Source organism: Micropterus salmoides, unplaced genomic scaffold (genome assembly GCF_014851395.1).
Source record: "Micropterus salmoides isolate LMB-PRFRI ecotype aquatic unplaced genomic scaffold, ASM1485139v1 Ms_hic_scaffold_10, whole genome shotgun sequence".
Classification (NCBI taxonomy): Eukaryota; Metazoa; Chordata; class Actinopteri; order Centrarchiformes; family Centrarchidae; genus Micropterus; species Micropterus salmoides.
The window spans coordinates 7,522,076-7,547,933 of record NW_024040041.1 but is presented as its reverse complement, the minus strand read 5'-3'; the positions used below and the strand labels follow the sequence as shown (position 1 = coordinate 7,547,933).

The 25,858-nt window shown below is 42.0% G+C and overlaps 1 protein-coding gene across 5 annotated transcripts in view; it reads left to right on the top strand.

The window, feature by feature from the left end:
* plppr2a (phospholipid phosphatase related 2a) overlaps positions 1 to 25,858 on the top strand; it is a 50,198-nt gene that overhangs the window by 3,749 nt on the left and 20,591 nt on the right. For 3 of the 5 annotated variants that reach the window (XM_038693496.1, XM_038693478.1, XM_038693469.1), the window contains exons 2-3: positions 1,243 to 1,358; positions 23,722 to 23,910. In XM_038693496.1, coding sequence (XP_038549424.1) covers positions 1,290 to 1,358; positions 23,722 to 23,910 — 258 coding nt within the window. In that variant the 5' untranslated portion in view covers positions 1,243 to 1,289. Of the gene's footprint in view, positions 1 to 1,242; positions 1,359 to 23,372; positions 23,911 to 25,858 lie in introns of those variants that run through there. The other 2 variants (XM_038693488.1, XM_038693502.1) reach the window with 1 other exon arrangement.

Here is a 25,858-nt window from a genome sequence, read left to right as displayed (position 1 = left end):
AAATTTTACTTTCAATGTAAGTGGAAAAAACACTGAGTTATATTTGTCTCTTGCCAAATGAGGTATGTTGCAGCTTAAAGGTATTCTTTGACAGTGACCTTTTTGGTTTTCCGACTTAGGTAGCTCAGTTGGTAGAGTGCACAGCAAATGAAAAAGGCTTAGTCCCTACTGCAGTGGCCCAGGATCAAATCTGGCCTGTGGACCTTTGCTCCATGTAGCCCCCATCTCTCTCTCCCTCATTTCCTCGCTGTTCACTGTCCTATCAATAAAGGCTATAAAAAAGGGCCAAAAACCTATCTTAAAAAAAGTTAACAAACTCCAGCTATCAAAAGGAGGCTATCATATTTTTGTGTTGCATGATCCAATTTAATGTTCTGGAGTATAAACTGCTTCACCAAACAGAAATGGCATGCAGTTAATCAGGAGTCAGTAGCCATGTTTCCGTGGACTTGTCAAGCAAATTTTAAGCAACTGTTTTGAAATGACGCAAAAAAGAGAAAAGGATACGATAATTAGGTGCATTTCCATCTACTGTTTTGGAGTGAATAAACTAGGCTACAGCATAGTTTTGTCAGAAGGTATTATAGGCTACGTTACACATGGCTGTAATAAACAGAAGATGTAGAAATAACTATTACTAATACTATTATAACTATTTGCCAACCCAAATAAACCTCAAAGAGAATCATCATTTAAAATACGAAACATGGCTAATGGTACACTGTATAAATGCTAATGGTCTAAACTGTGTATGTATTGTTCAGTTAGCGACTGAGCCAGTCAGCTTGTAGTGACGGAGGTAGTCGAGCTACTACAATGATATTACAGTGTTATTTAATACCCCATAGTTGCTGTTTGAGTTTTTACTTAAAAATTACTCGCTTGATGGGGCGAGGGACAGTCCAGCAGGTGGCAGTAAAGCAGCACTTATGGATGCCAACTTCAAAGTAAAGCAATTTCAGTGACTGCAATAATTAACTGTTGAAAGCAAATGGCCCACAGTGATAAGCTCAAGTTTTATGCATGTATTAAATATTCATGGTGTTGTAGCTTATAAATAAACAATTTTAAAAAAGCGGTTGTGTGTTGTGTGATCGTGCGAAAGAAAGATAAGACAGTAAGGAATGCCCCAAATCTATCCAAAGCTCATTTGTCCTGATTGGATTCCACTTAATCTCACACTTTGCACTTCATATCAGGTTGGCCAGTGTGGACTAACCTGACTAACTCTCTTTCCTTCAGGAGACAGAGAGCTGGACAGAGGGACGTTCAGAGAAACACAGAGAGGGATGGCAGTGGAGGAGAAGCCGGGTGTGAAGAGCAGCAGCTCCATCGTCCCCTGCTTCCTGTTTGTGGAGGTAAGAAACATGAACGAGCTCTCTGTGATTAAAAAAAAAATGACACTCAACACTTGAAGGAGTTTTCCCAGGTGATTTTTCAAATACAAGATTGATGGACAAATATGAGGGGACACAACATCTCCACACCAAGTACCTTTATCCTGTTGGTGTAAAATAATAGTGAATGATAAGCCCGGAGGTATTTCTGGACGGGACTTTTCAGTTCCCTCAAGTCTTGATCATATCTTAGTTCGTGTTTCTCTGGAATTCGTCTTGTGATTTATCTCAGCGATTGCCTGTCCTGTCAGCAAGGAGAAACCTTTGTGTCTCTGAGATTTGACTCACTATCCAATCCCCCCAACTTGATGCACTTTCCTCTCCTCCATCTCTGCAATCTAAGCCTCAGCGGTAAATATTTCAGGCTGAACAGTACAGTTTGGGACAGCTCAGCAAACACGCGCTCTGCAACTGACATTCCCACTCGGTGTCACACATCCTGCCCTATTCAAGCACCAGGGGCAGCCGGGGCTTTGCAAAGTGGTTACAGTTGTTCTGTGGGGTGTGGAGAGTTTTCCAGCATATTTGTGAACTGCATGATTCATTGAGGTGGTTGCGGATGTCACAGCAGAGACAGAGTGGATTTTCAGCAGCTGTACTTTGAGCTTTGGAGCTGTGTTGTACAGATCATGCCAAAGGTCATTGTCTGTGGCAGACAGAGAATGCTCAGAGAAACACACCAACATGGTGCGGACACACACCACTGTATCCCCTGTGGAATAAAATGCTCCACATTTTCTTTGTGAGAGCAGTCAGACAGATGACTCAGAGGGCAACGGAAGCCCCATGGCCTTCATCAAATTGTAACTGAGGTGGAGAAAAGCACGTGGTAGTTAGACTATTTGTAATGTAATTTGACAAACCAAGCAGTCCAGAAGCTCAGTGGCTTCAAGTAAGCCAACCATCAGCTTTTCAGCTGCAGTAGCCCATGCATTCAGAGCATTGTTCTGTAACAGATGCATTGCAGGTGCGTTGTGATGTGATGTGATGCAGATGTTACATCATGTTGGATTTACATGTTTGGATTCACTTTTATACTGACAATGGATGTGCATAGGAAACTGTATCTGACCGTATCTGATATATCTTTGCGTTGTCATCCCTTTACATGAATGAAGTATTTTAGCATGCTGGTGTTCTAAAAAAACAACAGGAGGTCAGTTTGGCTGCCGATTTTGGCACACCTTAGCTGACGACTGCTGCCATTTGCACCAAAATTTAACTCATTCAAATCTGACCACACAGACACCATACACAAATTTTTAGACTCAATGTGACATTTCTCGTGGATGTCATTATCTCAAACATCCATAAATCCACTCAGAAATATTTGAAGAAAACTATGCAGTGATAGTTATCTGTATGTCTATCGGTACACTGCGAATAAGAAGTGCTAAAAGTTAATTTGGCATAGTTTTAATAGTGTCTGTTTACACCCTCAAAGCCACCAAATTATTAGAACTGTACATCCACAATTTAGAGCATTAATATCAGTAAAGAATAGTAATAGGACTTCAATCCATCGATATTAACTCTTTTCATGTTGCACTCTAAATATCTTTTGGGGAAAAACACATTTGATGAACAAGATTTCTTGAAATTCATCCGTTCCAGCACCCACTGTTTTATAGTTGGCTGCAAGTAAACTTATCATGAACTCAGAGGGATGTTGATGTATTTTATGCTACCCTTTACCTGAACACCTCAGCAAATCTTCGCTGTCAACCTACTGCACTGTATCTCAGTGTGTGCCTGGCCCCAAAGGACGGCCCCGGATACAATAGTCAGACTAACCTGCCCCGCCCATGTGAGCCTGTCTGTGAAACACTGGTCTCTGTGGTTATAATACACTGTAAAAGCTCTCCATTAGGCCACTCCGCCATATGCCTCCCACACATAAGCTCTCAGCCCTCAGGTCTCAGTCAATTCCCTCGCTAACTCTACATCTATGCGTGTGCGTGTCTGTGTGTGTATGACAGAGGGGGAGAGAGTATTTTTTATCTGTTTGTACTGGGATGGAGAACCCTAGCAAGCAATTAGGGCCAGGGAAAAGAGGCCAGCAGCTGTTACCTGTAATGGAGAGCAGTGAACAAGGTTTTCGTCTGCTTCTAGAGATGACAGCAGCCGGAGAAGGAGCAGGTAACAGTTTATTGTCCCTGCATATATTATATGCATATATTGATTTAAATAATTGATTACAAGTCAATGATTTAAACAATCACCTATATAATAGAGTAGAGAAAGTATAATATTATGAGGCGTCATCAAGGTTCCTTACTGTTTTCCAAATTGGCTGAAATGACACCTGCCGCTGGCAAATTGTATCAGCTGTGGCTAGCAAGCTAATTAAGCTAACATTAGCTTCATGAGTTAAAAATTCTGTCAATGGCTGACTTTTTAATAGTTATACCAGAATTGTTTAACTGAGATCCCTGTAACATGGTCTTGAAAAAGCACTTGATGGTTACTATACTTGATAATGTGCTAAAAGTCTGACACTAAAGCTATGTCCCACTCGTGTTGGAAATCAGGCGGCTGAGTCAGAGTATGAACTGGTTTTGAAGGAGTTCATATCATTACTAATGCCGTTGCCAAGCAGGCAGCAACATCACAGAGTTTTCGCTCTTTCATGTTCCTTTGTAAGGGTCCAATTACCATTCAGGCATCAGTTTTAGCAGAACAATGGCTTTCTAGCGCTTAAATCTGGAATATGATATTAGAAGATGCCTTCATATTAGAATGATATGACCCGTCTTTTAACCAGTATTATTTCCAAGAGTTGTCTTGTATATCATGACCCAGCCTGAAGTATAGTTTTGCAGACACATTTGAAAGTAGGATCTTATGTATTAGGAGAGGTAGGAGATGGTTTGATATATCTGAAGCAATGATGTGTTACTGGGAGAGAAAATCATGACAAACTGAAGAGGTGAAAATGCAAATGGTAGATTTTGGCATCTGAGGTGAGAACACAGTGTGAGGTACAGGCAGGCATTCAAACAGCAGATATGATTTATTTTGCACCGTTAATCTCCATTAAGCTACTTCTCAGTATTTTTTAATACTTAGTTGGCCTACTGCTTCTGCTGCTGCCACCCAGAAATATAAATTGGACTGTTTTCTCTGCTTTATAAGGTTTCCTGAGCATGCATACACGCTGTTAAACACACACACTTTCCCATTCATCCAACCGTCCAATGAAAACAATGGATAGGTTGCAAGGCTGTTGCAAGCCCACAAACACGTCCACAACCGCACCCCCAGTGACAGTTCAGAGAATACCAATCACATGCATAATGTTGCCTACATGTCTACCATGCATCCAAGCATCCTCCTATGAATCACTGAGCCACTCTGCTGCCTTTAACCACATTACATTGATTATTGACTGTGAGGTGCTTCAGTGGTTAGTGCTGTCAACACTGTAGCAAGAAGGACTGAGGTGTGAATCCTGGGCCTTTCGGCATGTTCTGTGATGTTCCAGGATTTTACGCATCCAAGTTTCTGGATACTGCAAGCTGCCCATAACTGTGAATGTGAGTGAGAAAGATGGACAGTCTATAGCCCTGCAATGGGTACATTAGCGTACCCCCTGTTCTTATGTATGCTAGATCAGTTTGAGTTCTATATGACTCAGTTAACGGAAAACTACATTAAAAACAAATCAATTATTCTCAACTCTCATATGTATGTATGTATGTCAGTGAACTATTAATAAGTTAATATTTGAGAAATGGGCTTTTGGCCACAAGGCCTTCAGAGGACTGACAAATCTGTGTGAGGAAAGATGGTGAGTAGCTGCTCACAACCACCATTAGAAGTGAATGTAAAAACACAAGGATACACACAGGATAAATGACAGTTTCAGGAATAAGCTTCTTTGCATTCTTGCCAAGAGGTACATGAGAATATTATCACCACTCGCATGTCTGTATGGTAGGGGAAACAGTGAACCTGGCAGGTAACAAAATTTGCCTATCATGCCTATCAGCACCTCTAAAGCTCACTAATTAATACACTATATCTCAACAAGTTGTGCTTTAACAGGGGATTATGTGTTGGCCTATTTCATGGCTGGACTTTCCCCTGTTTCCAATCTTTATGCTTAGCTAGGTTACCGCTTGCTGGCTCCAATGGACAAATATGAGTGTGGTAGAGTGGAAGATTGGCGGTTTGATCCCCGGCTCCTCTAGTCTGCATGTCGAAGTGTCATTGGGCAAGATACTGAACCCCAAATTGCTCTGGATAGCTGTTCCACCATTGATCTTCTTCTAACTCTCTGCAAAAAAAGCAGCTATGTCTAATAGGTTAATATGTCAAAACCTTTAAATCATGGTGAATGAAAAGTGGAGCTAAATCATCTCACCGTGTGATGAGGAAAGGTGTGGTACTTCCTATCAGCCATGTCCCTCCACGCCTTCAGCATGTGTGTGTGTGTGTGTGTGAGAGAGAGAGAGAGAGAGAGAGATGTGATCCATACCAAGCCAGAAGGACCTGCTCTTTTATTTAGCCCCACACCTCATCAGCAGTTACCATGGAAACCAATCAGCTAGACTCATTCTCCATCTCTGCTTCCTTTCTTCTGACTCCTTTCATCCTCCCTGCCCTAATCACAAGTCACAACCTTTCTGTCAGTGCTACCCACTCAGCCATCTTGTTCTGCGTGTCTCCTCCATTTTGCTCTATCATTCCTCAATTTTCAGTGCGATGCCCCACCAGCGCTCATCTTTTTTTCTCTGATTTTGTGCAGATTTCTGCAAATATCGACATCACCTTTCATTAATCCTGTTTAATGTGTAAACATCTATGTCATCAATTCCCCTCGACCCCATTCCGTAAAGGCTGATGATACAATAAGATGAATTCTTTAACCTTTTCACCTGGGGATCAAAAATGAATCATTTAATTTTATTTACATTGTAGTTTTCTACAATATTAATTTGCCGTTTGAACAGATCAAACTCTTCACCCTTAAAAAAGTATTACAGAATAGCAAGTAGTAAAGATTATTCTCTGCCATCTGGGGACACATAAGCAAATTTTAGGTTAAAAAGTAATTTCTGTTTAAAGCTATTCTACTGCGTGCTTCAGTGTAGAGGTGTAATGGAGAAAGCAGCTTTCTATTGTGAAGAGCCTCTGATCCAGACCAGCGAACATAAAGCCCCTATCCACCACTGTAAATACTTTTTACAGCCCTTCTCTCCGTTCTGCACCTTTTGACTTCTTTTTTAAATTTTGTTGCAATAGCTTTACCCCTCTGCCTTACCAGCTTTAGGACATTTGTGATTTTATCAAGACAGTTTTGCAATATGGCCTTTACAATGTCATAATATTAGGGACTGCACAAAAAATTATTAGGGGTTGAGGAAGTTTATTGTTAAATACATAATAATACCGTTAAACTCTCCATTTCTGAAAGACCAATAAACATTTTCAAGCCAAATAAAAGTCCTTATTTATCAGTTCTTAAATGATGATAATGTAGTGAAATCAAAGTCAAGTGGAGGATCTATATAAAATATTGATAACGCTGGAGAGGGACTTGCTTTTCTTTTTTATAAAGTAAAATGTAAGATTGAATCACTCCCCAGTAATTTCCATACTGTCCCATTAAATTAGGATGTTAGCCTGCTATTTAAAAGGTACATTATTCATTTAGTAAGATGCTGCCCATTAAGAAAGTGCTCATGTGGTAGAGGAGCATAACTTCATTGATTATTTAAATCTCCCGACACATCGACAGGATCGGTCAGGATGCACTGACAGCAGCCTCTCTAATCATTAAAGTAAATTGTTGAAGAAAACACTCATACATCAATTCAACACACAATAAAGAAATCACCTGGACGACAGAGATGTCACTTGTGTGAAACGACCAGTTCATCCTAGTTTATAAAAATGCAGTGCAGTAAGGATTTAGACTTTTCATAGAGGAGACGAGCCTTCTGTCCGTCACTGTTAAAGACTCCAGTCTGCTGTGTAGTAACACTTCATTGTTAAACCACAGAACTGTGGAGTAACATAAGGCTTCGCGATCAAACAAAGTTTTTACATCACAACGACCCTTCAGTCATACCCACACACTCACTCTCTCACTCGACCATGTGAGCTCTCTCTCTCTCTCTGCTGTGAGTCTGCCTTACACTTTTTTATTTTATTTTTTATTATGGTTTTTATAGCACACCATTAATTCCCATTTGAAATAGCAACGCTACTATTTTAAAGGGAATAGGAGAAAACACTCTGATTGGTTTAATTCATCTTACGCCCAAAAACACAATCATGAAGCATTAAGAGACTAAGTACAACCCTTTTGAACCATGCGTTAGCCACGCTGATCATTTATGCATGCATATCATTTATTCATGAGGATTTAAACACGCCTTAAATGCACCTGCCATGCGCTTAGATCATTTAAATAGTGTCCAGAGTGTTTAAAAGCTTGACCATGAGGTGGCTGAATGGATGTACACTGCTCAAAAAAATAAAGCGGACACTAAAATAACACATCCTAGATCTGAATGAATGAATTAATCTCATTAAATACTCCTTTCTTTACATAGTTAAATGTGCTGACAATAAAATCACACAAAAATTATCAACGGAAATCAAATTTATCAATCCATGGAGGTCTGGATTTGGAGTCACACTCAAAATCAAAGTGGAAAACCACACTACAGGCCGACCCAACTTTGATGTAATGTCCTTAAAACAAGTCAAAATGAGGCTCAGTATTGTGTGTGGCCTCCACGTGCCTGTATGACCTCCCTACAACGCCTGGGCAACCGCACCAGCATATGGTCTCACAAGGGGTCTGAGGATCTCATCTCGGTACCTAATGGCAGTCAGGCTACCTCTGGCGAGCACATGGAGGGCTGTGCGGCCCCCCAAAGAAATGCCACCCCACACCATTACTGACCCATCGCCAAACCGGTCATGCTGGAGGATGTTGCAGGCAGCAGAACGTTCTCCACGGCGTCTCCAGACTCTGTCACATCTGTCACATGTGCTCAGTGTGAACCTGCTTTCATCTGTGAAGAGCACAGGTCGCCAGTGGCGAATTTGCCAATCTTGGTGTTCTCTGGCAAATGCCAAACGTCCTGCACGGTGTTGGGCTGTAAGCACAACCCCCACCTGTGGACGTCGGGCCCTCATACCACCCTCATGGAGTCTGTTTCTGACCGTTTGAGCAGACACATGCACATTTGTGGCCTGCTGGAGGTCATTTTGCAGGGCTCTGGCAGTGCTCCTCCTGCTCCTCCTTGCACAAAGGCAGAGGTAGCGGTCCTGCTGCTGGGTTGTTGCCCTCCTACGGCCTCCTCCACATCTCCTGATGTACTGGCCTGTCTCCTGGTAGCGCCTGCATGCTCTGGACACTACGCTGACTGACACAGCAAACCTTCTTGCCACAGCTCGCATTGATGTGCCATCCTGGATGAGCTGCACTACCTGAGCCACTTGTGTGGGTTGTAGACTCCGTCTCATGCTACCACTAGAGTGAAAGCACCGCCAGCATTCAAAAGTGACCAAAACATCAGCCAGGAAGCATAGGAACTGAGAAGTGGTCTGTGGTCACCACCTGCAGAACCACTCCTTTATTGGGGGTGTCTTGCTAATTGCCTATAATTTCCACCTGTTGTCTTTTCCATTTGCACAACAGCATGTGAAATTGATTGTCAGTCAGTGTTGCTTCCTAAGTCGACAGTTTGATTTCACAGGAGTGTGATTGACTTGGAGTTACATTGTGTTGTTTAAGTGTTCCCTTTATTTTTTTGAGCAGTGTATAAAGCGAACATGATACAGTGTTTGAGGAGGGGCTCCATTTATTCCAATGAAAGCTGCTCAGTGGCGCATGAAGCCAAGCCCTACAGGAAGACAATGTGAAATAGTGGCCAAACCTTGGAACTACAACTCAAGTGTTGCACCCACATAGCCTTACATTCTTTCACTATGTAAGTATTGTGTTGTATTGTAAGTATAGTATGTAAGAAAGTATTTTTGGGCCAGGTGCCCCAGCTGCTCTCCACTGAAAAACCATGATGGGAAATACCTGGCTGTTGTCTGATCAGAGAGCTGATTGGCAGTTAGTTTAGACCACAAACCACACCACAAGTAATTGTCATATTTAGTGCTAGATTTTAGGCTGTTAGTCTCATGGTGTTTAAAGAAGGTTTAATCTGACATACATAACAACAACAAACATATATTGTGTGGTTGATATATAATTTATCACTGATGACTTCAAAGCACGGTGCACTTTCTCTGGGATTGGGTGGCTCAGAGCTGTGTTATCTTGAAAACACAAAATGTGTGGATGGATGTCTTGATGATCTTATAGATGGGAACTGTATACATATGGTGAAATCTGTGGCCTGGTGCCATATTTAAATGATTTTGCACAGCATGAATATATATTCTTTGATATAATTTAGGAAAGCATAGTGATGGAGAAAAGTCAGATCAGTTTCTCCACCAGAGGGCACTGCTGTAACACAGCTGAAGCTCCCTTACAAGACGCACTGTTTGCAGCTTGCTCTGAGCTTTTGAGTGTTTCACATAGTTTTGAACCTGATTTATTGACAGGAATTTTGACATAACTGTAACTATGTTTTTTGCATTGCTTATTTTCTTCACTTAATTCACTTTGACACAAAAAGTAGAAATTCTCTCACGTCCCCCCCCACACACACACACACACACACACACCCCCCACACACACACACACACAGAGTCTCACAAGCCTCATTAACACCTGAGCGACATGCAGAGATTAGACAGAGAACACATCAGCATGTCTTTGGCTGCCTCCTCCGTCTTTATAAATAGGCCAGCATGTGTAATGGTGGGTAACACTCTAATAGCTTCACACCTGTCACTGGAAGTCTACCCAGTCTAGCCAACAAAGACCCCTCATCACACAAACACTCACACATAGGCAGAACATACGGAGATATGGGGTAGACGCACAAACATCTTCAAAATGATAATTATAATTATTAAATATGTATATTTCCAGCTGGTACGCTTGATAAGCAGGACCTGACTGTATGATGCTGTGTGGCAGCTTTGAACTGATGCTGTGATACAAAACAAGCCTAACAGACACACTGACGAATACTGAGCAGAGTGAATTTGTATTTTCTAAATGTAGCTTTTTGTCTTTCACCTCGCCCTGTCTCTTTGTAAATATTTTTCCTGTCTTAACTCAGCTGAGTTTGGTGGTTTAGCTGCAGTTGGATGACAAAATGTAGACCTGTACTACATGATGAGAGCTGAATAACCTTTGGGTTTAAGAAATCTTTTCAACCAGTAAGAGAAAAATAAAATAACACGACATACAAGTTGTTAAAATTCTGACAAAGGGACACTGTGGAAATAGTTGGTAGCATTATAACCCATTAGAACTGCATTGTTAAGAAAATGATTTTGACTTATTTATATGCTAGTTCCTGTATTTAGTTATTTAAAGGGCACCTTATCATTTTCATAAAATATTTAGGATCATCATAGGTTGCAAATTAGTCATGGCTAGAAACCTGTATGCATGGCATCTACTTTGTATTCTTTATAAAGCAATGTTCTATGCATTTGTCACTGTCAAATAAACATTAAATGAAAAAAAATAATTAATAAATAATTTTAACCTTCCTTGGATAACTGGGCATTTAATGCCTCCCATTAAAAAAGCCATGTGCTATAATAATTTTCGTACATTGATAGAGTGGAAAGACTTGTTTTTTGACTTGCAGGCCATGTCTCAAAGTCTTTGGCTGTGACATGGACTAGCTCTACATTCCCAACCCTTGCTGTTTTACCTGCTGTCCTGTACTCTACTACTTTCCTGCCATTACTCATTAATGAGGAGTGAATAAGACACAGATTGCAAACTGTGTGCCTTGGCAGACAAAGGGATTTGGAGCTTGGGGCAGGTAGTGGGCCAGTAATAGCTGTTTTTCTGCAGTGTGATCTCTGTAATGTGCATGCACAGGGTTTTCCCGTGGTGCTCTGTGAACTGCAAGGGTGTGTATCTGCGCTGAAGACACGCCGAGAGGTGAATCCCCAACAGTGTGTGCAGTTATATTATTATATTGTGTCAACTGTTACAAAAACCATTGTAAGGCAGCGTACATGATGGCTGGTAGGAAATGAAAGGACAGCAACGAGAGAGGTGCTTTTAAAATGGGGAAAAGAGAATTTGACTGGAGGATGATTAAAGTGATCCTCCACCCATCTCCTTTCTCTTGTTCCCATTGGACTCTCCTTTCCCTTCAGCCCTTTTTTCCCACATAAATGCAGCACAAAAGCTCAAAAGCTTCCACTCTCTTTTTCTCTTCTGCTCTATCCATGTCTGTTCTAACCTCACCTGCCCAGAAACACACACACACACCTACACACACCTACACACACACACACACACACACACACACACACACACACACACACGTGGTCAGAGAAACGCTGCTGAAAGCATGCAAGCCGAAACTCTCCAGGCAACCCTCTCCATCGCCAGCTCTCCTCTCCTCCCTTCCTTTTCATTCACTCAACCCATCTCACCCCACTCTCATCATCCTCCCACCCTCTCTCGCTCCCTGTACACCTCCTCTTCTCCCTCTGCAGCTTTCTTATTCCATCCCCCATTCCTCATTTTTCACTCTCCATCCTAACTTTTATGGACCATAAAATAATCCTCTCACTCTTTCTCATTCTCATTCATTTAAAAACAACTGGCGAACCTGTCATGGTAATTTTCTCGCATAAACCATCTATTCAGCCTACAAAGCCCATTCATCATGTTCTCCTCTGTCAAAGTACGACTATAGATTGGGTCCACAAGCCAGCTCCAAACATTACTGTTTTAATGTAGCTGTCACAATTTGAGCAAGATGTCAATAGAGAGAGAGAGAGAGACAGACAATAAATGCATAAAAAAAAGCCAGTATGTGAGTTTCACACATCTTACACATGACTGTACAAATGCAATCAAAAACCCCATTACAGGTCGTTATGTATGGTGAGCCAAAATTAATATTTTTTTAATCAGTTAGTTAAAAATAATTCTATAAATATATGCACAATTATAATCTCTTTTAGTAATACAAAAGTAGAAAGGGGGCGGGGGTTACTCCAATATCAGACATCAGGTCTCTAACAACTAAATTTCATTACATCAACATAAATCCGAAACTTGTAGGGAGCCACAGAGGGCAAATTATGTTCAGACAAAATCGATGGTGTCTACAAATCAATGAATAGCTACTGAATCATTAGCTGTTACTCACTTGAATACTTACTTGTAGGGAAACCGGTATGAAAATTTCATTTCACAATTATAGCGACCAAAATTATCACGGTTATCAGTATTATCACAGTATTGTAAAATGTGCCAAAAATATATTAAAATGTGCTGATACACATACTGAAACCATTTCAAGTTTCAAGTTTTATATTAAAAATTACAAATACAATTGCCATTTTGTTTGCACAAAAAATAAAATAACAGCAAATACCTTTTGTAAACATATGTAAATCATCTAAGTGTGCATTATCAAGATTTTATATTTTATATTATATAGGTAAAACAATGACCCCATGGACAATTACATGAAAACAAATAAGTCTTTAGAAGACAGTGATAGTAACTGCAATGAGCCCAAAAACTATAAACACAGAGGAGTCTGTAGCGTTTCTAGATATGCTGGTTGGTTGACTAAACTGCATAACAAGTTATCATGTGCAGTGGACGAATAGACTCTGCCGACACACAACGCACACAGCAGCAGAACAACGTGTAGCGTTTTTACAAGAGCAGCAACACAGAGCTTCAGTTTACACGCTGTTAGCAAGTCTGACAGAAAACCCAAAGCTAAAAGTTAACTCACCCTGCGTTCACTATAAGGTTATTTTCTTCAATCAAGTTTCCCTCAGCGCTCTCATAAAAACTAAAATACGACCAGACTTCAGAGTGACTGAAAAATCTCAGCAGCGCGTCTTCCGCCGTGTTGTCATTGACCCAAACAAACCCACGTTGCATTCTGCGCATGCACGCTTGTGTCTGGGAGTTTTTTTGGGAGAATTTTACCATGGTTTACCGTTAAACCGGCAATCGTTTCATCCCTACTTACTTTACTACAACAACTGCACGAATATGAAACATTGATTTGAGCAAAGCTGTCAATAACTGCAGAGGATTTGCAACTCAAAATCTTTAACATGCATCTAAACATAAATAAAAGTGCCAGTTCAATTTAAAATTTTAAATCCTTTTTTTAAGTCCTTTTCACTTTAAACAGCTCCCTCCTTCATCTGGAAACTAATGAAAGCTATGGAACGGAACCAGTACAGTAAAGCTGTGGGCCATAAAAACAAACAACGAGCTAAAAGATGCTAACAAGCTCAGTGGAACTTAGGGGAACTGCAAAATCAGGTGATAATCCTCCCTCATTTCAAGTGACCTCTTTCACGTTATGGTCTGTTAATAGAAAATATGAATTATAGTAGCCAAACGATGAAAGCGAAGGGATATTCCTTTTTTTATAATTACATTTTTCAGTGTAAACAAGCTTTTAGAAAATGAAATGAAAGCACTACTATGGCTGAAATGGTTTGACACATCATTTTGGGGGTTAATTCACACAGAAATGAGTCTGCTTCAAGAACTGGGTTTTTGAGGGTTCCTTTTGTTTCTGTCTCCCAGTCCTTTCAGTCCCAGTCTCAGCAGGGAGCCTCTTTTGTGTTTAGAATGACAGATTAGAGATCAGCACAGACCACTGAGCTATTCCAACTCCTGCTGCGAAGCTGTAATTAGCACTGACCGCCTGTCAGTTTCCAGTTCACACAAAAGAACTCACATGGATAACAGAAATGTTCCTGTTTGTAGAATTGTGTCAGGGAATTTACTTTTGTTTAACGAAAGGTAGAGAAGAGACTCAAAGGAGTGGAAGTGTGGGAGTGGGAGTGGGAGTGCGGTGTGTGGGTGTGTGGGGTTGGTGGTTGGGCTGCGAGTGTTGTTTGGTAGGAGGTTTTTGGCTTTAAACCTATGAGGAAACAGACTCCAACTCACTATAAAACAATACAAGGTCATAGTCTTCTAATATCAAATATGTTTTCTGGAACATGTAGCAGAGGAATCCTGATTCACCAGTTGTTCAATAATCGTGTTTTTGTGGTGTGCAATTTGTCAGATTGTGTAGTGTCTCTCTGCTTTGACACTGAGCTGACACTGACACTTTATTGTGGAGTGTTACTGTCATGTTTAGTAAAGACCCATAAGCAAATGTGTATGCAAACATGCACAAACTAATATTTTGGCTCGTAACCTTCCATAAACCCACAACATGTAATTTCTACATTAGAGTTTTAGGATATTATAATGAACTGGAAAGAACATTTAAAATTAGCAAAAATAACTGTTTAAGTGCCCCAACTGGCGCAACGCAGCCAAATATGTGGAATCAGATCAAGTTATGTCAAAGCCTTTGCTGCTCCAAAAATAGAGGAAGGTCATCGCCTGTGACGCTGACAACACTGTGGACTTTGAGCTGTGGGATGTAGAGTAGAAATAACAGTCAAGAAAAGAGGACATGAGACAAGAAAATGGAACAGAGGAGCAGGTGGTAAAGTTTTCAGCCACTGCTGAGCTTTGCACCTGTTCTCTTCTTTTATCTATACTACACAATTACTGATATCACTGATATTTCTGTCTTCCACCCCATCCTCTTTCTTTGTAGTGCCTCTTCACTCTCGCCTCTTTCCGTCCATCCTCTGTCTCTGATTTTTTCTCGTTTTAGCCTTTCTCATTACTTCTTCCCTTCCTCCTTCCCCCCTTGTGAACTACCTTCCTTCTTCCATTCTTTTCCATTCCCCTCCATCCTCTGGGCTTCCTCCTCCTCCCCCAGGACTCCTGTCATGCTGGCCAGGTGCAGTGTAGCGTGTGTTGATGGCAGGCTTCTTAATGGACAGCATGTGTCTGACAATGGACCCCTGTGCCTCGCCGTCCTTCTGCTCTAAACCCTCTGCCGGTAAAACACAAAACTGCTCTTTCAGGCAACATGGCTTCAACAGCATCCAGGGACACGGCCGGACCTCCAGAGATGGAGAACAACACAGATGGACCCTTGTCTGAGTTTTGTGGCTGTTTCATATCTTGTGGAGATCTGTCTTGTAAAGGTGCAAAACATTTTAACTTTATCTTTACTATGTTATCTGAAAGGCCCACTTTAACTGTTATCAAACTAGATTACTGTTGAGAAAGCTGGTTGTGTTGTGCAGTGGTGAGTATGATTTTTTAATGGAGTTATGTAAATTGAGGTTCAGGAACAGGACCACGCCTCTCACACTTATTCCACCACCTGCGCTTCATTCAGTTCCTGTGCCTGCTCCCCTGTCATCTGATGTTTCTAATTTGTTTTCCCTCTTCTATTCATCCATGTCTCAGCAGGCTGCACGCACATCCCCGCATCCCAACATCCTTTCCTCTCCCTCAGTCCCATAATCCAAGCACCATGCAACCCACCCACATGACACCAACCTCAGCCTTCTTGCCGGCCAACGTACGTTTGGCCCAATCTGTCATTACCAGCACTTTCCAGGCGTTGCCCATATTTCCTTCTTTGAGCATTTCTCAGAATGGTCTATTTTACTCAGTCAGCCCAAAGATGGGCGCTAGAGCAGCCCCAGGTATATAATCCACTTCAAGCCTCCTTCCCAAGCTCACGTTCTCCGTACATCCCAAACTATCTCCCCTACGGTCGAACTGTTGGACCAAGCACCTATTTCTCTCTCTCCATCGGACACCTACCTTCCCCCATCCACATCATCCCACAAGGCCGATCCGTTCTTTCCCACTTACTGCTACTACCCGCCGCAGCGCAGTCCGTCCACGATCACATGGTACCCAACGGCACTAGTTAAACATTGAGATCGTGACTCGACTTCCTTTCTTCTTGGAAAGGCATAGCTTTTTCTACGAAAATCACTTAGCCCAACCCGAAGACATCACATTACACTGAGGCAGAACCCTCACCAGTTTAGCTGCCTCAAAGGTGACGCTCGCATCTGAGCAGCCGCCTGAACAGTCCTCACCCTCCTCCTTCCTCCGCCCTTTCGAACCGCATCAGATTACCACCTCTGCCATTCTTTGGGGGCACGAGGTCCAGCCATCCTGGTACACACAGACAACCTCATACTACATCACCAGGCCACCTTTTACCACTGAATCAGGCAGAGCCGTTTCACGCTCCTGGTCGCCATCTCTGCCTGTCCCATATAATTCAAGATTCTTCGGACGTGTACTCCGGCCACTCATTCCTCATCAGGCACTAGACCACATTGCCGAATTCTCAGCCGTCGCTCTTCCCATGCCTACCATAGCTACGTCTGCAACAACTACACCAACGTTTTTCGAACCAGCTATCGTTCAAGCCATAATTCTTTTGGGGGTTCATAAGACCAAGCTGCTTATCGAGACGAGCCCCCACCATGAATCTTCCTGTTCCTAGCCACTCCGGCCAACGAACCCTAAACAACATCCGCAACCCCTTCATCCCTCTATCCTCAACCCCTTTTCATCCCTCTTCTCTCGACCCCCTTCATCCCTCCATCCTCAACCCCTTTTCATCCCTCCTTGTTAGTGAACGAAGCATAACGTTTCTCAACGCCTGAGATAAAATAAATCAAGCAACTGTCTCGACTTTTGAACTAACGTTACTGTTTTGCACATGCATTTTTAAGAGAAGTATTTAGTGCTTTTATAAAACACAAAATGTTGATTAACGCCACTCTCTCCTGCCGAGTGGATGCTTCACTGCCAGTAATGTTAGCTTCCGGAGTTTCTTTCTACAGGCTAAGATTCACGTTGCTGTGCTGCTTTAGCAGATGCTTCAATACCAAATTGTTTGTGGTTGAAAGCTTTTTGCTGGTCGCATAACGTTTACAATGGAAGACAATGTTCTTTGCATCTCTGAGTGTGACACAGCCAGGCTTAATGGCAGGACTTACAGCTGTGGAAAGAACACCTCTCTCCCTCGTTCTCCATTCTTCCGTTGGCTTTTTGGCTAGCAGCTGACTTGAACAACGTGGTCGTGCATGCCATATTAATATGCGAAATGAAACACTCTGAAACTCTGAAATGACAGTTTATTATTGTGTCAACAAGAATTTACAAACAATTCATAATCTACCTTGATTATAGCAGTTGACTACAGTCTTCTGACTGGCTACCAAAGTGGTTTTGCCCCCTGGCTACGTGCGTGCATTCAGTAGTGTTTGCATACAAGAAACCGTATATATAAAAGTCATTTTTATTTTTGAGAAATTCTGATTCTGATATTTTGGCCTCTGCTGCATTGAAATTGACTGTTGATCGTCACATACTCTATGGGCCCAGAAATGTGGAAAAAACTTTTTGCCATATTTACCTGGTGAGCAGCGTTCATAGGAATGAATTGGGCTGTTCTTATGAAACATCAATGAGCTAGACATACAAGCTGTTAGCCCTGCTGTGGCTACTCTGCCTCTGTTTAACCTGTAGAAAGATACAGCTCTGTGGCTAATCAATATGAAACTACTAACGAAGGTAGGAGCACTGTGGAGTGCTTCACACTGCTGTCTGTACTGTGCTTGCAAGATTTGAAATATGCATTTTGGTAAAACTAACAGAACAGTAAATGTGGAATTCATAAATCTCGTCAAAACCTCTAAATCAAGTCACTGACATTACCACAGGGATGATCAAGGTGCTATCACACCTTGACATTTTCTGTATATGAGGCATGCATAACTTTTATGTAGATTTAAAGCAGAATCATAAGGTGCTGAGAAAGTACACCCAGGTAATAGTCACAGGACTATATTTAGATACACATTCATCATCACAGAAACTTCCCTTCATATTAATAAAGTATTAATACAGTTCATCAACTATGGCTAACCTTGTAAAGCTGTCTAACCCTGTTTGTGAAGAAAAGGGTTATGATTTGGATGTGTGCAACGGTGGCATGTTTTTTATCCAGGTTAAGGGAGTGATCATAACTTAGGAGCTGCACTGAGCTCACTGTGGTAGGTCCTTCACATGCACGTTGACTGTTGCTGTTCCCTGGACTAATTCCTACAGTGTTTCCAAATGCTTTCCATCTATCTGTGTAATGTCATGGGCTGATCACGATTTGTCAGTCCAGCAGTTGAAATTCAGAAATACAGATTAGAGTGTGACATGGGAGTGGTTTTTCACTGCGGTCCCATTCACACAAATCTACCATTTAAAAAAAAAAAACTGTCCAGTCCCAATATTGGAAGAATGACTCTGTCCCATCCCATTCGTTTGTTCACTGTTAATTCATTCATTATGGTCGGGTGGCTGCAACCGACCAGAAACCAGTCAGAGCAGACAGGAAAGAATAAGAAAAAAATTTGAAAAGATAAATAGCATTTATTCATATTAGAAATGCTTATTGTATATATAAAAACCTATTGTCATTATGAGCCTCATACTGCCTACATCTCCTGTCTCCTTTCCCATCCCCGTCACGTGATGAATAGTGAAATTCCCACAGGAATTCCAAAACAATGTAAGCCTCTAATACAGATATGAAATATTTAGCAAAGTAAATAAAAAGCAGTGTATGTTGGAGGGCAGGGAGAGAAGTGGAGGAAGTGTTAGTGGTATGAGTGAGAAATGCCGAATGACAGAAACAACCCAGGGGGGACTTTTTGGGAGGTAAAATCATAATGGAGGGACAGGAGAACGAGGAGAGGCTGGAAGGTAGTGTTTTTAAAGGTAAGACGAAGCATGGATCAGATGAAAGAGAAAAACTTAGTGACATTTCTATTGTCATACGTGTAGATATCAGGTAGAGCAGGATAGTCATCTGAGAAAAGGGCAGAACCTCATGTGGCGCCATTGGGAATGTGATGCTGCTCCAGTGGTGCCTGCCCGCTGAATACTGTGTGTGTGTGTGTGCCCTTCAGAGAAAGATAATGTGCAAATTGAGGTCAATTTATTTTTTAACTTGTTTTGTCTGTTGTGAGATTTTAAGACTTGTGTTTCTTAGCTTACAGAATTCTTCATATTTTCAAACAGTATGTTTTTAATTTTAACCTCAAGGTTTGACAAACCCATTTGTTTGGAAAATGTAACGCTACCTCTGATAACATTGACTGCGGTTGCAGGAGTGTAAACTTCCCCAAATCCAATAAAGAGCAAGACAGAGCTGCTAATGTTAGCTTAAAGTCTGATAGCATCCACGGCTTCCACACATTGAGGAAATAGTACATAGTGGGTGTCGTAGTGATTATAACCTAACCTCTAACCTCACAAACTAATGCAATTTGCTGATGATGTTCTTTTTTTCTCCTTTTTTTTTTACTACTGTAGGTAGAAAGCTAGTTCACTGGACATGCTAATTATTGCAGTTTGCGTTTGACCAGATAAACACACACACACACACACAACACATCAACTCTGTGGACAGTAACATCAAGTTCACACGAGAAGATATCCCCAACAACAGTTTGGCCTTCCTGGACTGCGCTGTACACATTGAAGAGGATGGGAGCCTGCAAATTGGGGTTTACAGGAAACCCACACACACAGACCAATACTTACTAGTAGTCATCAGAACCCTACACCACACAGCGGACCGCATACCAACAAGTGCGCAAGCCAGAGAGAAGGAACAGAACCACCTGAAGGGGGCACTTACAGCCTGTGGATACCCTAAATGGACCTTTGTGAAAACAGCCACAAAATCCAGGAAGAAGACCAACACTACAAGGGAAGGTCAAACACAACATCATTGTGATTCTGTATGTGTCTGGAGTATCAGAGAAACTCAGAAGGATTTTCAGCAAACCCAAACACAAGAAAAACAATCTAGCATATGCAATCCAATGCAGTGAGGAATGCACTGAACTGTACATTGGGGAAACTAAAGAACCACTACACAAACGAATGGTTCAACACAGAAGGGCCAAATCCTCAGGTCAAGACTCTGCAGTCTACTTACATCTGAAGGACAGAGGACACTTTTTTGAGGATCTCCAGGTGCACATTTTAGACAGAGGGGATGGATGGTTTGAAAGAGGTGTCAAGGAAGCCATCTACACCCGGGTTGAGAAGCCGTCGCTGAACAGAGAAGGGGGTCTACACCACCACTTATCCCCCACTTACAATGCTGTCCTTTCATCACTTCCCAGGAAACTGAGCATTTCCTCTCGGCCTCAGGTGAAGACTTCAACGATGGTCGTTCAGACTTGGCCACTGTGTAGGTGTGACTGATTAAAACCTGATCTACAGTAAATCAGATGTAGACCCACTTCCAACACCCAAGTAAATGCATATTTATCTTTTGGGGGTGCTTCGGAAAGCATCACATTTTCTGCGCATTTAATATTCTAAATCATAATTTATAAGTAATTGGAACTTGTCATAGATGCATACCTGTAGTGGAATAAAAAGTGTAACGAGTCTCTCTCCAATACTGTGGGCTAACATAAAATTTTTAAAATTAAAAATAAATGCACCTCAATTTCAAGTACATGCACTTAATTACTGAGCGTTGTCTTTTCATTCATAATAGATCAGTCATGAAGACCAGATAAGCCCACTTCTTATCTCTGATGAACACTTCTCATACTGCCTCACAGAAATCAATAAAAAACTAATTTCCTGTAGGACTTGTTGCACATATCCGCAGCATGTGGAAGGAACCGAAGCTTGTTCAAAGTATCCTGACACCTGAAATAATTGAGTCGGTTTTATATCTGCACGTAATGAGGTGAAGTGCGGTAATGCCTTGATAAGCTGACAGGTATTAAGTATGTTTTCAAAGCGGGGATATAAAGGCAGGCTCGGAGGGAGATCATGACATCTTTAGAAGGATAGACAATCTTCAGTCTCTTCACACACTCTTTACGCTCATAATAGGCAGCCTCGTGTCTCTCTGTGACAGCACCCTACTTGAACTGTCTTAATGTGACCTTTCATCTTGACAAGCCGCAGCTCTTTTTTGCGATTGATCTGCCTTTCCATTTCTGCGCGAAAATAGGTCAGGGAAGGATGGGTTCTTTACTCTGAAGCCTCTCCCCTTTTCTATTAACGGCAGCTCCTTTTTGATAAGAGGTCAAAAGAGAAAAAAGAGGAAAGGGAAGAAGATGCAGGAGTCTCTAGGTGATAGTGGGAAGATGAGTGTAGCACAGTGAGATCTGGGAGGATGATTAGAATCACAGAAGATGACTCGCCAAAAGCTGGACATGCGGATTTGCAGGTTAAAGTTCAATAAGATGAACTCTGACTTGCAAATTTGCAGGCACTCGAGGCAAAATGGCATCTCCACCATTCTTGAATTTTTGCCCTTTTCATGGTTTGCAGAGGAAATTTAGGAGGCATGTTTATGTTAACAGCTGAACTGTAAGTACACTGATGATTTTAAGGCGGCACTGTGAATTACTGGTGTTCCTTTGGTTTAGCAATCCCAAGCATGAGTCAGAGCCAGCCACAATGTGCTGGGTAAATGCAGGGGAGGAGCACTATGGTATCAAACAGGAAAACAAGGTAAGGCTTCATGAGTCACACATATTAAACACCCCCTCTCGCCCAAAGCAAACCCACCAAAGAGCTCACACCAGGTGTGTACACAGCCCCTCACCTCACACACATACACAAAAAAATGCAACCGCAAAGAGAGTACCAAGCAATAATTGCTACTCAAGATTTATTCTCTACTTTTGGTCTGAAAGTGTAATATTGAGAATGACCTAACAATAAGACTGAGCTCTACAAACACATTTTTGATGCTGAAGCGCTAAAAATACAGAATATTATAAACCTGATTCCTCAGTCATTTCTTCACCATGACAACCGCAGATAGCAAAACACATCTCTCTCAAGGGAGGCACAGATGAAGGCTGATTTGATGCAAATAAAGAAACAGAGAAAATACAAAAAAACACCCATTGTTTATAAATAAATACACCAGTGTGTGTGTGTGTGTGCGTGTGCGCGCCCATGTGATATGTAAAGATGTGCATGTTTTTCTATGTCTGTGAATGTGCATGTCTGTGTATGTTTCTCGATGTATGGATTGGTGGGTGTCTGGTTACCCTTATACATATATGTACAGTACATGTACTGTATGCTTGTGTACATGCCATATGTGAGTGTTGGGTGGAGCTATATCTCTGTTCAGAGTGATGTGACTTTGAGCTGAACAACCCAGAGCAACCTCAGAGGGCTTCAAACTGCCACTCTCAGCCTCTCCTCTCTGTCCTCATGTGCAACACTATTTTATTCCATCCCATTCTTACAATTTTCCCATTTGTTTGCTCAGTTCTGTTGTCTCAAACACCATTCAAAAGAACACTGGAACAAAAGGGGAATCTGAGTGAAAATTCCTCTTTGGTGCCATAAAATCATGACTCCAAATGAATGCTAATGTTGCAAAGTGTACTGTTGTAAAGTTTCTGTTCACTTGGGAATTGTAGGCCCAATATTCACAAGTCTCCATCAGCTCATTAGAAACATTGCCGGTTCATCAGCTGCTAAATGCTCCACTGTGTTCACCGGCTAGTTGCTACTATTGTGTAGTTAACATTTGGTGCTGAGCAGGTAGTATACAGTGGACCACACTCCACCCTCCACATTTAACACCGCCTTCTTTAGTGTTATCTACTCACTTGGGTGGACTTATAACAAACTGGAATGTGAAAATATTTCACTGAATTTGACCTCATGCAGAAAACATGTCAGATGTTGGAAGTAGTTTTTGTTTTAGCAAAGACGTCAAAACCCCATGTCTGCAAAAACACACTTCAGTCTCCTGTGCACATGCTCTTACCACACACATTCATGTAGTGTACACACACACACACACAGCTCAACTGTAGTAGATTTCATGAGTGCTGGCAGCATAAAGGCTGCTCCCCCTTTTCTCTCCCTCCCACCTCCTTTCCTGTCTCGCTATCCCGCTCACTCTATTGCTCTCTCATTCGCTCGCTCGCTCCCTATGCAATTCTTTGTTTTTGCTGCTTGTGCTGCCGCGGAACCCTCTTTTATTCTGTTTTTTTGTTCTCATCTTCTGAAGAGAGAAGCTTCCTCCTGCAGATATTCTTTTCTTCTTTGTTTTTGTCTCTCTATCTCTCTCTCTCTCTCGGATCCATCTCTTTCGGACGGTATTTCCTATGCATCTCCCTGTGACTGAGGGGAACAGGGACTTGACTCTCCCCTCTCCCTCTCCTCCTCATCGTCCTCTTCCACCTCCTCCGCCTCTCCCCCTTGTCTTCACCTCTCGTCCTCTCACTTCCTAACAAAGGGATAATGTTCTATTTCCAGCTGGTGATCATGGCTGGGACGGTGCTGTTGGCTTACTACTTTGAGTACACAGACACCTTCCCCGTGCACATCCAGGGCTTCTTCTGCTACGACAAGACCTTCTCCAAGCCCTATCCCGGTCCGGACGACACCAGCAAGATCCCCCCCGTGCTCATCTACTCACTCGTCACAGCCATCCCCACCCTCACGGTAAGAGTGAAGTGTACTTATAAGTGTGGAAGCAAAGGTCAAGAGATAGAGGGAGGTGTGTTTGAGGTGACTGTGTATGTGAAAGTGGGTGTGCGTCTACTGGATGTTGAAAAAGGAGAAAAAGGAAAGCTTTATTAGAAAGTACGAAGTTGTCAAAGTTGAGGTGGTGTGTTTGAATTGTTTCCTCAGTTTATGAGAGAGTTTTGTTCGCCTTCTGCTTTATATGATATGTGAGTTTTTTCAGTCTTGTGATGAATCATCTCTGGTGTGTGCGCTGCACCCCTGATATAGTGAGCAGATTGGCAACCTGCATGGAGGTAACCCCCGACCATCCTCGAGAGGCAAGTGTATGTGTGTGCGGAGAGACAAAAACGGAGGCAAAAATCAAATCGGACAACACAGAGATGCGATGGGAATGGGCAGACAGGTCATTAGAGGAAGAAAGAGTCAGAAGCAGGGAAAGAGAGGCAGATAGAGTAACGGCCAAAGAAACTAACAATAGAGAAAGCAACAGAAAGAAACAGTGCGAAAGTTGGAGTGGAGACAGAGCGATAATGACAGGCAGCAGATGCTGTCTGAAAAGAAAAACTGGAGATGATAGGTGGAAAAAAGAGACAATGAGCACAAAGGCAGGCAATTTAGAGGGGGGCATGTACTGTTTTTTTTGTGTGTGAGAGAGAGAGAGAGAGAGAGAGAGAAAGAGAGAGAGAGCACTTGAGCCCCAAGTGAGACGGAAGGCAGTGAGCGTGAAATGCATAACACCTGGCCCTGACTCTGAGCGCAGACACAAACCTTAACAGCTCACATCCCCAACAGACCAAAAAAAAACCGCAGAGAACACCACAGACAGAACCAGCCTACAGCCACAACACAAAGTAGACAAACAACCTGACCGGATGACATGCACAGACAAAACCACAGTCCGCGCCTACTGCAAAGACAACACTATTTTGCAATTACAGCACAAAACAGACACAGGTTCTGTTTGTCCGCAGCAGTAGATGTTATGGAGAAGGGTTGTGGGTTATTATAAAGTGGGACCCCTGTGTACAGTTTGCCTCACAGCCACAATACAACCTGGAACAATTTTACATAAAGTTATGTTAGGACTTGCCTGTGTTGACACTCATAGCAGACCAAAACACTGTGCATGATAGGATTCTAACTGCTTCACATCTCTAATAAAGATGATATATTTTGGTCTTTGCAAGTGCAGTACTGATTTAGGGACTGTAGGAAAATTAGACAGGGGAGGAGAGTCAAAAGGGGGAGGATTCATATTTCTTCTTTGAGTTGAAGGTATTTTTTTTCAGAGAGTGGGGGAGTTTAAAAAAAACTTTCTCATCCCAGATTAAACTTTATTTCATTCTTCCCTTGTGAGATTGTTAACTGTAATAGTTTATTTTATTACTGGGGAGAGGGGTTTTTCAATTCAAGGAGAAGGTTCAAAGATATTAATAATGCAGACATGGCCTTAGATTAGCCCCAGCTAGGGCTTGATCTGGGTCAGAGCACATTATTTTCACCAGCTAGTCTGCCCTAACCTGTGCTGACAGAGGCTGTGGTGTGTGTAACAAGTAGAAAAGTAAATCACAGCAGTAACCCCGTAAAATAGCACCTGGTGTAAATGTGCGTTGCCATTTGCCTCTGGTTCCTGAGAAGCCTGATGTGTTGTTGTCCAGTGCAGCAGAAAGTCAGAGCCTGGTGTTTGGTGATAAAGTGGCTTTATGGCAGAGATGTACAGTAATAAAAGAGCACCATGTTACTGCTGGTACAAGTTCAGCCCCTGGCCCTTTACTGCCATATTTCCTGTCTCTCTTAACTGCCCTACCTTAAATGAAGGTGAAAAAATGCCAGTAAAATACTTTAAAAAAGAAGTTGAACTTGATTATTAGAAACTGACATTATAAATAGGGAGACATTTCCTGGCTGAATCGCTATAGGTAAT